Below are 12,624 nucleotides of genomic sequence, written 5' to 3'. Positions count from 1 at the left end.
GCAGATTACCCCCTCAGTCCCCCTCAGGATGGAGTCTCCCACTACAAACACCTTACGTTTTGTCTTGGGGAGAGCGGGAGCAGTAGCTACAGTAGTGCCTGTGTTGCCTGTGGGAGCTGGCAACTCAGCAGGCTCTGCTGGAGCAGCAAGAGGTGCGTACCTGTTCTTAAGCTCTGGCAGGGCAGGGGCCTTGGTGCGGCGGGCCTTAGGGCCCTTGACCACCTTGATCCATGCCCCTGACTGGACAGAGTGGGAGGTCCTGGAGTCCTCCTTTGTCCTTGGAGGGAGACTGTGGTCTACCCTCCGGTTCCCGGGGGAGAAGGGCCTGGCAGTAGGAGTCGATCTCCTGCTCACAGCTCCTAATGGCGCGTAGTCTCTTGACTGTGGCCTGGAGCTCCTCCAGCTGGCGCACCAGAGACCCCAAAAGGGAGCAGACCCCACCCGGGGAGGTGACAATGCTCCCGGGCCCCAGAGCCTGAAAAAGGGACAGGCAGCCCCTGCAGCGGAGAGCCAGAGGCTCCGTCCACATGGAGCCTGGAACCGTGGGCTCCATCTGGGTGGTCATCTCTGAGGTGCCAGAGGGGGGGACCGCAGAGCCCGAGGGGAGCTTTGGGGTGCGGTGCGTGCCCATCCATGTTATGCCTCTGGTAGGTTGGCTATGGCTGGGACTGTCTACCCTGGGGGTGTTGCAGGCAGGGTCTCGGGCCCTCCCGCGCACCCTCCTGTGTGAGCTCCATGCTAACTCATGCGCCGGCAGACAAGTGCGCCTGTTTGTGCAGCCTCTTCACGCAGCTCCGGTTGTGTGGCTCCCTGGGGGGCTGGGCAAAGTAGGGGCCTGGGTGGGGCTTGACCCAGCCCAGCTCCACCCAGCTGCCTCCTCCCACTCAGTGAGGGGTTAACCCCTTCCCACCACAGGCCCCTCTTGCCTCCAGCTGTGTTGGGGGTTGGCGGGGGGCTCTGCGGCTGCTGGGAGGTGTCTGGGGGGCTTCAGGGGAGTGGAGGCACGGTGGGCTTTCACCTGCGCGTCTCTTGCTGCTCTGGAGCCAGAAGTTAGTCTAAAGCGAAAATTCTCAATCAGGGTGCCAGGGCACTCTGCAGTGCTGCTAGATCTTTTGAAGAATGCTCTGAAGTGTAAGGAGATAAGTGTTAGGAGATGAGGAGATAAGCTGATCAGATAAGCACAGGCTCAGGCTTGTCCCTGCCTGGATGATCCTGCATCCCTGCTGCCCATCCCCTCTGTAGAGAAGTAAGTACTGTATTCTATAAATGAGGTTTTGAAATTTAATTCAGTTCACAAAAGTTATGGAAGGACACCTTCAGTCCAGTGAGGGGTACCTTGAGTCCAAAAAGGTTGAGAGCCACTAGTCTAAAGGATTCTAATTTAGTGTTTGAGAGTTCAATTTCACTATTGTATCTAACAATTCTGCACTAAGCTTATAACACCCAGACAGGATCCAGGGACATATCACTTTAACTGCACCTGTCAATCTGGTGCCCCTCTGGTCTCTTTCCTTGAGAGCCAAAAGTTTTAGGCTAGGGACAGAAGCTACACATAAACTGGTTTAAGTGATCAGAAACTGTTTAAACTTGTAACAAAACATAAGTTCACTGTACATAAACCAGTTTCAGAATGACCAAAACCAGTTTGAGATAAACCTGGTTGAATGTAGTATCAAACTTAACTGACTGAGCTCAAACTGGTTTATAGAACTTCCATCCCAGACCCCCTCCTGGTTTAAGTTAAACCAGAGTCCCTCAGTATCCCAGCATGCTCTGCAGCCCTGGGCAGGGCTGTGCTCTTTGCTCCAGTGGAGCAGGGCTGGCCTCTCCCTTCTGCTCCCCAGCTGGAGCAGCGGTGGGCAGGGGTGGGGGCATGGCCCGATGCCAGCCCCCACAAGGTGAAGGAGGCAGGGAAGAGGTTTATTCCTTCCTCTCTCCCCTGTCCCACCAGCATGGACCCCAGTGGGGTCTGCCAGGCAGGGGCACAGCAGTCCCTGTCGGGTATATTTGGGGCACAGCAGCCCCTGTCAAGTATTTCTCTGCTCACTGCTCCAGCAGTGGGGGCAGGGCCAGCTTGGCAGTAGCCTCCAGTGAACTGGCCGGGGAGGGTGTTTAATTCCCTCCTCCCTGTCCCACTGGCATAGACCCAAGAAGGGGTCCACCTGGTGCTCCCTCTTCACTGCTACAGGTGTGGGGACATGCTGAAGCAGCAAGGAGGCAGGGACCTTGATGCAGCAGCAGCCCCTCATATTTTCCAAGGAGCACAAGCCTCTTCCCGATGTGGGGGCTGCACTGCAGATGGGGGCAGGGTGGGAAGAGCTGCTGCAGACTGTGTGGGGCAAGCAGCGGCACCGGGGATTGGAGGGGTGGCCAGAGCTCCCCAAGCCCCTCCTAGCACTGTTGCCATTCGCCCTGCGCAGTCTGCGGTGGCTCTGCCCACCCCACCCCACCCCTGCCCCTACCCACAGTGCAGCCCCCTGCCAGGAAGAGGCTTGTGCTCCTGGGAAACCATGACAGGGGCTGCTGCTCCCCTCATGGTCCCTGCCCCAGCAGCAGGAACAGGGGCATGGCCAGAGGCCAGCCAGCATGGCCCCCTTAGGCAAGGGGGCAGGGAGGGGGCTTATTCTGTTGCTTGCCTCGTGCAGGGAGCAATGGGTGGCGGCAGGCAACAGTCGGGGCTGAGAATAAACCCCTCCCCCTCTGCCTCAGAGGGCCATGCTGGCCAGCCTCGGGCCATGCCTCTGCCCCTGTGGCAATGAGGGGGAGCACTGGGTGAACCCTAGCTCTGATCTGTGCCAGTGGGACAGGGAATGGGGAATTTAAACCCTGACCCTGGCCAGTTCATTTGAGGCTACTGCCCAGGCTGGCAATGCCCCCCCACCACAGCTTCCCTGCAGTCAAGGGCTGGTCTAATGCCCACCCCCCAGCTTCCGGCCTGAGCCACTGCAGCATGTGCCTGCGTTTTCTGAGTTAAAAATGAATGTCTGTTCACTTGCAAAGTGGTTCAATCTAGTTGGGTTAGATTGAACTGTTTAGATCTTTCAGTCTGCAAAGATTGAATCAATCTAGGCTCTGGCTTTTTGAATGTCTGTCCCTAGCCTTAAAGATTTTCAGTTTTTCTCTTTCCCATACAGCCCCAACTCCATCATTATTTCTGGACAGGTACATGGCCCTAACCCTTCCCTGGTGCCCAAAGGAGCATACAACCACTACCCTTCTCAGCCTGTATTCCAGCATTGTTTTTTTCCATAGCCACAGTGCAAATCCAACAGCTCCCCTGGACTGCAGTGCTCAGGGAATTCTTTGGTCTTCCTGGTACTTCATGCATGGACTTTTCACTAGGTAGCCTTAAAATACTGATTGGCTTTTCTGGCACTTGGCTTTTAGGAAGACTGTATGTTCACCTTAAAAGTTTGCAATGAAATCTCAGCTTCAGTGAAAACTGAGCTTCTCAGCTTCAGGTGCAAGGGATATAATTCTAGCATTTTGGAGTTTGATCTTACCTAATACACTTGAGCTTATTACAGCTGCCAGAATCCTTTGCTTCCTTTGAATACATATTAAGGCACCATGTAAATGCTCAGCAGTGCTGGTTGCACTGTACTTGTTGTTAGGGGAGAAACAAGTAACTATGTTTTATAGACCTTCATTGACTGTTGGGTGTGTGCTTGTGTCTGTAGCTTTGCCATATAACCAGGATGAGTGCCTGACCAGTGGGAGACCCCCAGACTACAAGGAGTAAGTCTCAAATCCATCTTGTCCTTGAATTTCTTTCGTTGTAATGACCATTATCTCAAACATCTCACCATTCAGGAGACTGTTGTCCAAGGGCAGTTGCACTGGGTTACGGATCTCTTTTTGATTAAATGAGTTTAGAAAGTTTCTTTACAGAATATGACTAAAATTTATGTTGGCTCTTTAAGTACTTTTCATCATTTTCATTTTGCCAGGCTGCTATATCTCCTGAAACAGAAGTTAATAGCCCAACCTACTCACACTCTGAAACTGAAAGCTGCTTCCCACAAATCTCTTCCCTCGATCTTGTTCAGTCAGAAATACTAGATCAGCTTAATTGCTGACCATTGCACCTTGTGCAGCAGTCAACATTCTCAGTTTCATTTCATACATATTAAACTCCACATGTAAGTCACCTTCCAGGAAGCATCTTGGCAGTTCAGTAATGCAATATCACTAGAAAAGGGGTGCTGGTATAATGGTATAGAGAACAGAAAACCCACATACTAGACCAGGAGCAGGTATAAAATGTCAAGTGCTCCTGGACTGGCTTTGTGCTAGCTCTAGGGAAAGCACAGATGTAGATATGAGAAGGGAGATATATCCCTCCTTCAAAGGAAGGATCCAGATTAGAGGTAACTATAGGGCCAAGCCTTCAGAGAGTGCTGATGAGTCTCTGTCTAGATAACAGGGAAGTTTTTGTCCAACAAGGAAGGATTTTGTTGTGAATTAATTAATTCCTTCCTTCCTTCCTTTCTCCCTCCCTCCTGCCCTCCCTTCCAGAAAGGGTTTTATAACTGCAGGGCAACTTCCTAACCTATTTTACAGTTCTTCACTAGATAAAAGTGTGTGAATATTACCTGCTTCAATAAATACATTTGAAATAGTCATATGAATGCACCTTATGGAATCCTGATATACTGCAGCTGTAGCTCAGAGAATACAATTGGTATGGCTGTATTTGGGTCCTGATCACACAAATCGCTTACACAGATTAATGGAATACTTTTGTGCTGAAAGTTGAGCAAGTACCCAAGCATTTTGCTGAATTAGGAACTTACTTTTGAGACCTATATGTTTAAAGGTGCAAGGCCAAACATTGACTTGGCCATTTTAATAACACTCTAAAAATCTGAGGGCCCGTTTTTTTAATCAGGCACAAAGCAAGAAACTACAAAGGCAAGCTCAAGACTGCACAAATGGGCATTTGTAAGCAAAAGGAATAGCTATGCTTACATTCAGACATAATTTTGCCTTTACACTACTGTATATGTTTTTCTCCCTCACATAAGTAAAACCTGGTTTCTATTTCTAGCCACCTTCATCAGAAAACCACGTGGCCCCCTCCTTCAAGCCAGAGCAGGAATCCCGAACCACGGCTCCCAAGTCCAACCAAGCAGCCGCCAGAGAAACCAGCATAAATCTCCTGAGAGACTCACCCCTACTCAAAACCATGTGTATTCATAATCCAGATGCTCTGCTGGGAGATGGAAAGGACACAGAACAGATGGTCCAGCCTCTGGGCAGAGCAGATATCCATGAGCTGTCTTATAAGAGACTGATTCTCTTGACTAGCCACCCACAACTTCAGCAGCAAACCTGCCCGCATGGCTACCTCTGAATGATTGTACAAAGCCGTTCTTTCTTGGTTTTGCAGCTTTATAGATAACAGAGAAGACATTGCCAGGAGGATATGAATGGTGGGATTCTACCAGCAGCCTTTTACAGCAGTGTCCTATATCATAAGAGGAACACGGATCTACCACTGAGGGGCACGTAGGGCCTGCAAAAATTCCTTTTGGTATTTCAGATGAAAAGCCAAAGTAAGATTAGTGGACTATAGCAAAACCAATTGACTTTGTAGTGCCCTAGAGGTCTGGGGATACAGCTCCTTTTCTGTTGTAATGCTTATCCCAGCTGCAGTGCTTGAAGTGAAAGAAGCAGCTCAGCTAGTCATGTGGAAAAGGCCCAGATATTGGCAAATGGTATCAATAACTCCATACCAAATGCTGTGCAGAGCACAGAGGGGACACCCTGGATATGTTTCAGTAAAGACTCGTGGTAGCACTTGGACAGTAAGCAAAAATCGCTTGAGATTTGATGACATTAGTAAAGAACATGGTAGAAATCTGATATGACATACAGTCTGGCAAATAAAGCAAAAACACTGCTTACAGGGTGTTTGATCCCTGAGCTGACAGAGTTGGAATTAGTTGGTTTTGCATCTCTGAGGTTAATTTAACCTGCCTGAAGCAGCTATGTGATAGTCTTGTGTTTTTTTTCCTTATGCAAAACAGATGTTGGCAGCTCCTAGCAGGTTGTACTGAAATGTCACAGTATAAAAAGCTGTGTTCTAGCTTTAATCTGGGGAATTGTGAACATCACGTTAAGTTTCCTCTTTAGGGCTTCATGGCACCAAGATCCCACATGTGCTAAAAGGAAGACCTGTGAATAATAGTGATGTGTAATACCTACTTATTTATATGGAGCTTTTCTTATGAAAGGATCCCCAACACTTTATAAACTACATGCACACAGAAACTACAACACCACTAAAAAACAGTCAGCTCTGTGGTGGGGATAAAACAGTTAAACAAATAATTAGCATGGTGTAAGGGAAGGAGCTGGAGCAATTTTCGTAGTTCTCAATAAGTCAATATCTTGCCTACTCTGGACTACCTCTCTCTCAGGAAAAACCAACCAAAGAGAAGGGGATGGATGATAGTGTGTTCTGGGTTGCTTGGAATTTTTTCTAGAATCAACTGCTTTTTTAAAATCAAAATTGTCCTGCTTCTCAGTCTTCATGTTAGCAACAGGAATGCTAGTACTGCTTTGCTGGTGCTGCAACTAGGTCTGTTCCTATGGCTTTGCATTCAGCCCATGACCTTGGACTTCCCTCTATTCTAGAGGTACAGAGCAGAGGTACAGAGAAGTGCATGAGCAAAAGCCAGTCTCACCAGACTGTTTCAGCACTGTCACTGGAGGAGTGTCATTGTTCCAAGTTATCCCAATAGAGGTAAATATTGTGGGGAGCAAAGCTCCTTGGAAAAATTTCCATCTCCAGTTCCATCATGCAGAGACTTGAAAATCATTGCTCATATCACTGGCCAGTCTCTAGCCAATTTATGGGCAAGAATAAGATTCAGAAATGGCAGAAGCCCATCAGGAAGTTTGGAAAAATCTTAGTAAAGGGGCAGGAGATGGAGTGAAACTGAAGTATTTGGGGTGGGATTTTCAAAAGGACTTGGTATTGGTCTAATACTGTTCTCATTGAAGTCAACAGGAATTTTACCACTTCATGCAATCATTGCAGAGTTCTGCCAAGGTCAAGCACTTTTGAACCTCACCTTTCTGTCTCTAACACCTGTGATGCTGTCTCCAGTGTAAGGTGATGCACAATTTCAAGTAGAATGACAGAAGAATTGTACCCATGTATCAGTGCATAATGACAAGGGCAAGACAAAACTAGCATTGCTCCAAGTAAGTGGTGAGGGTTGAAAATAGGCCTTGACTCAATGGAACTCATTCTCCCCACCCATCACACTTAAAAATATACAATAAAAAGATATCCATAGTCATCTGTCCATCCACCTTCTATAAGGTAAAGAGCCCTCCACCGTAAAGCCTCTTAAGGCATTTGACAATCCATTCAGAGAAAGAAATCTTCCTGGTTCCTGCTAACCAGACAATCAGGAACATTACAGGAAAAGTTATATGCTTTTCAAAGGCATCCATTTTTTAGTATATGACTATTATTTCCTTGCCATTTCTCACTGAATACATCATGTCCCTTTTAAGATTGCTTGAAGCACAAAAGCTTTCCAATCTCCTATTAATAATGTCTCCTACCAACTACAACCCTTTCAGAGAAATCTTGCAAGCCAAGAGCTGAGGAGAATACTGCTCCTGCAGCTGATGTTGATCCACGTGACTTAAGATCACAGAACCGTTGTCATGCTTCCTCTGAGGTGTATGCTATTAGGTTCAAATAGGCAAGTATCAGAATGAAAACACTAACATCTTCTCACAGAAGCCAAGAGAGGGAGAAAAAAGAAAGGACAAAAGAAACAACAGCGTTTAGAGAAAAGCCACTGGAAACAGCACTTAACAGAAATGCATCTTATCTATACCTTATCCTATACAAGATCTGTACTTTTATATGGAACCTAATTTCTTGCTCAGTTGAAATGGATGTAATTCTGTGGTCAGTTTTTTTAATAATAGTTATCATTGTGTCAAATCAGTGGTATGTTGCTGTCAGTACTGCCATGATGTCCTAATGGAAAGGAGGAGGTGTAATTATGACAGCAAGGAAAAAGGTCTGTAACAGTGATACTCACCCAGGGTGCTGTGGCACACTGGGGTGCCCTGCAATCCTTTCAAGGCTGAGGTGGCATGCTGCAAAATGTTAGTGCTGTTAGGTGTACAAACCTGATTCACAAGATAAACCTAGAGTTTTCACATAGGTAACCATAGTGTTAAAAACCTTTTGACCTGCTGCGGGCTTTCTGTGTTATCTGCAACAGAAGAGCTGCTCTATTATTTTTCTGGATTCAAAAACAGAAGGAAAGCAAAGAGTTGGCATTTTCTGAGGGATCCCTCAAGTCTATTAAGGGGTGCTTCGAGTATAAAAACCACTAGTCTAAGGTATTAGGTCTCAGCCTGTGGTGAAAATGCAAAATAACCTGGATCATATCTGTCACCAGAGGGCGCCAAACAGTCCCATTAAAATAATTAAAACCTTGTCCTAGACTGCATGTAATACACTGCAACTATTGGAATAAACTTGTAATGACATATTTATACAAAGTAAGCAGAATCAGATTTTGAAAGTGGGTTCAAATTTTGCTGCATGGAAGTTTTTAGTCACCATTATTTCTGTTTTATTCCATAAGGATGAAAAATAATTTACACTTTCGGCTCTTTGTAATTTCTTTACATTTTTTTCCCCGGAAGACACAAAACAAATGAAAAGGAAAGATATAAGCAAAGCTAATTAACAGCTACTAAAGGTTAAATGAATACTCAGGTGCCAATGGCAAAATCATGAGGATGGTGATATACATGGCAGAGAGCCATTAATATAATATTTGATTTAAGATGTGATGGAGGGACTGTGCCAGTAGGTCTAAAATGGATGTTGATCTAGCTCTCCAAGTATATGACTGAGACTTAGGATATCCAGGTTCTAGTCCCAGCCCTGCTACTGATTTCATGTGAACTCAGGGAACTCGCATTATGTTTGCCTCAGTTTCTACATCTATAAAATGAGGATAATAATATCTTACAAGGTGATTGTGCAAAAAAATCATCAGAGTTTTTGAAGCACATCAAATGGGTTTGAGATCCTTAGAAAAGGGTCTGAAGAAAAAAATGTTGTCTTTATTATACCTTTCAGTACAGAAGTCCTCTGTAATGAATCATTTCAGGCAAATTCCTACTTTGGGGAGCTTTTACTTGCCCAAATCTGAGTAAGCTGATCACTAGCATCAGTTAAAGGACACTGATCAGTAGCATTCATTAATGCAAAATAGATTAAAAATGAGAATGGTTATCTGGTGAGAAGCATGTCTTGTTGCTGAAGAGAAAACTGTTTTGACACCAGTGCTTGCATTCACCTGCCACTTCTGAGTGTCAAGCTACTGGTCGATGTCTTGCTGAAAGGTGCCCCCCCAGATTCAGTAACACCAGCTGGAGAGAAGCCTAGGGCTGGACAGCAGAAACTTGCTTCCATTCCCACTGCAGATACGGCTTTTAACAATCAGGTGAACTTTGCTGTTTAATATTTAAAAAGGCTCTTTAATGTTTAAACACTACCAATTTTCTATGGGTCATTAAGCACATGTGAAGGGAAGATGGAAAGTGGCTTAGCATGACAATATGATGGGGCCAGGCAAAAGATGCTTGTTGTCCGAAAAGCATCTGGTCCGAAAAGTTCTGGTCTTATAAAAGAGTGGTGTTGTCATTGTGGTGGAAAGGCAATTATTTATGCATTAAATCCGGATGTACTGGTACATGATACCGTAGATATCAGTGCCTGGAAATTATAGGAAGGCCACCAGGAAATGATGGGCATTCCTTCTGAACAAAACTCCAAAATGCCCAAAATTCACAGGGCAGATTTCAAAATTCTCCAGCCTCTGTGCTCAACAAAATAGCTGCTGCTGCTTCTTGGATGTCATTGATGCTCCCTCTTTGCTTTGGCATTGAAACTGGCCCAAAAGGGCAAATTTGTAGTCACCTGAAACATGTTAGGGGTCTCACTGGGTTTCAGCAATAGGAAGCAAAGACACATGTGGAAGATGGAAACAAAATCACTTTGCAAGTTGCTGGAAGAACTAATGCTTTTGTAGGGGCTGCATGTACAACTTGGCAGATGTGTCATAGGCCAATTGAACTGAGGGTGGTAATAACGGATGGGGACCACTGGTCTGATTCTCTTGTCATGTAAACTGGCGTCACTCCTGGAAATCAATAGAATTAGTAGTCATGTAAAAGTACTAAGGAAATTGGGTCCTATCCAATCCCATATTCTGAATACAGCAGGGCCTCACCTCAGTCCCTGTCCCAGGTCCTTCTGCTTCCTGTGCAGCCTCTGAGCTCTTCAGGCAGGCACCAGATGACTGATTTCCTGCCCTGATGTGAGCTTCTACCCAGGAGGTACACACAGATTGACAAACAACCAGGCAGAAAGAGCCAGAAAGCAGTCTTACTCATCCTAGCAGCTCCTCTGTCTAGCTATGTAAGTACACATGTGGTCTCTGAGTGTTAAAATAGAAATAATAATGTTCCATTCCCAAAATAAATTCCTCCCACAGACACAATGCACCTGCTCACACACGCACAACTCTGCCAACTTGTCAAGATTACTCCTACGGCTGCAGGAAGAAAGTTAGAAAGACTGAAATAGATTGGTTTGTTTGAGGAAGTTTGGGGTAATGGAAAAAGGGGGGTTAAATTAAATCTATAGGCTAATCTTCAGTTTCTAGTGCATGCTACAGCACAGCAATCTCCCCTGACTAGATTCAGTGGTGTCTTTTCTTACCAGGGAAGCAGAGAAACTGCTTTTTTGGAAGATAGCAGCTCTTTTTGGATGACTTCTGTGGGTTGTATTGAGCTACTACATGCCATCCATCTTGTAGTAATCTGCTGGAACTGTTTGAATGGAAAGAAGTGCTGAATACATTACATTATATGGATGGTGAAATAGGAGTAGTCTCCCTAGTGGTTTTCAAACAGTGACCAGAGTGGTCGGGGCCATGTCCTTCTAGGAAGGGAAGGGCCCAGAATCCATTAAGTTCCAAAGCAGCTGGGAATACTGCACAGCGTACAGCCTCTTGTAGCAGTAAAATGGAAAACTGGATGTAGGAGCTTTCAGGAGCACTGGGAAGGCCCCTTTACCAGGTAAATAGGGAACGTTGCAAATGGAAGATGTCAAGGTTGTTGGAAGTCCCTTTACAAGAAGAAGGGATAACAAACTGGAAGATGGGAATAAGAGGCTAGGAAAGCTCTGGCAGGAGGGAAGGTGGAAGGTGGAAGCTGGCTGAGAGCAGATTGTGCCACTGTGCACATGCCATTGCTCACAAAGTGGGAAGAGGTGACTTGCTGCAGGGATTTGTAGAGAAGTGGTAGGAGTTGTATTTTATTTCTTTCCAGTTCTATGAGGCAAATTCATGGTGACAGGGACGGAGGAGAAGTTCTGGTCTTATAAAAGAGTGGTGTTCTCATTGTGGTGTAAGGGCAATTATTTATGCATTAAATCCGGATGTACTGGTACATGATACTGTAGATATCAGTGCCTGGAAATTATAGGAAGGCCACCAGGAAATGATGGGCACAGTAATTGTGCAGGCGACTGTATTCAGGCTGCTTTGTCATTTGACAGCTTTGCGGGTTCTTTGTTAACATGAAATGTCAGGTCATTCCCCTCTCTGTGGCAGATAAAGGGGTTTTTCTGGAAATGTTGCTTATCCGAAGTCAGAGCAAGGCTTCCTGAAATAGCCGATGGAACGGGAGGAAGCGCTGTAATGCAGTTTCTTACAGTTAAGAGAGCACGAGGGGAAGAAGCAGGAAGCACAAAGATTTCATAGATTTCATAGACATTAGGGCTGGAAGGGACCTCGGAAGATCATCGAGTCCAGCCCCCCGCCCAAAGAGTAGGAAGTCAGCTGGGGTCATAGGATCCCAGCAAGATAAGCATCCAATTTGCTCTTGAAGGTGTTCAATGTAGGTGCTTGAACCACCTCCGATGGCAGGCTGTTCCAGACCGTGGGGGCTCGGACAGTAAAGAAATTCTTCCTTATGTCCAGCTTGAAACGGTCTCACAGTAGTTTATGACCGTTCGACCTCATCATCCCTTGGGGCGCTCTGGTGAACAAACATTCCCCCAGACCCTGGTGGTCACCCCTGACAAACTTATAGGTGGCCACCAGATCACCCCTGAGCCTGCACTTTTCCAGGCTAAAGAGCCCCATGGCTCTCAGCCTGTCATTGTACGGTCTGTTTTCCTGACCTCTGACCACGCATGTGGCTCTTCCCTGGGCTCTCTCAAGCTTCGCCACACCCTTTTTGAATTGTGGAGCCCAAAACTGGATGCAGTACTCCAGCTGCGGCCTCACCAAGGCCGAGTACAAGCGGAGAATGACGTTCCGGGATTTGCTTGAGAAGCATCTATGCATGCAAGCCAATGTTTTGGTCACTTTAGTAGCCGCAGCATCGCATTGCAGGCTCATGTTCATCTTGTGGTCAGTGATGACCCCCAAGTCTCTCTTCCATAGTGCTAGTCAGTGTAGAACTGCCGAGTCTATAAGGATGCTGCAGGTTTTTATTCCCAAGGTAGAGAACCTGGCATTTTTTGGTGTTAAACACCATCAGATTCTCATCCGCCCA

At 46.2% G+C, this 12,624-nt stretch overlaps 1 protein-coding gene across 3 annotated transcripts in view; it reads left to right on the top strand.

The window, feature by feature from the left end:
• LOC109290865 (syntaxin-binding protein 4-like) overlaps nucleotides 1-5,928 on the top strand; it is a 141,460-nt gene extending 135,532 nt beyond the window's left edge. For all 3 annotated transcript variants that reach the window (XM_019507686.1, XM_019507685.1, XM_019507684.1), the window contains 2 exons: nucleotides 3,681-3,738; nucleotides 5,051-5,928. In XM_019507686.1, coding sequence (XP_019363231.1) covers nucleotides 3,681-3,738; nucleotides 5,051-5,156 — 164 coding nt within the window. In that variant the 3' untranslated portion in view covers nucleotides 5,157-5,928. The remainder of the gene's footprint in view (nucleotides 1-3,680; nucleotides 3,739-5,050) is intronic.
• Nucleotides 5,929-12,624: the final 6,696 nt, after the last annotated feature.

The sequence above is a fragment of the Gavialis gangeticus genome, unplaced genomic scaffold (genome assembly GCF_001723915.1).
Source record: "Gavialis gangeticus isolate Ggan-Ray unplaced genomic scaffold, GavGan_comp1, whole genome shotgun sequence".
Taxonomy (NCBI): Eukaryota; Metazoa; Chordata; order Crocodylia; family Gavialidae; genus Gavialis; species Gavialis gangeticus.
This window is presented reverse-complemented; position numbering and strand designations above follow the sequence as displayed.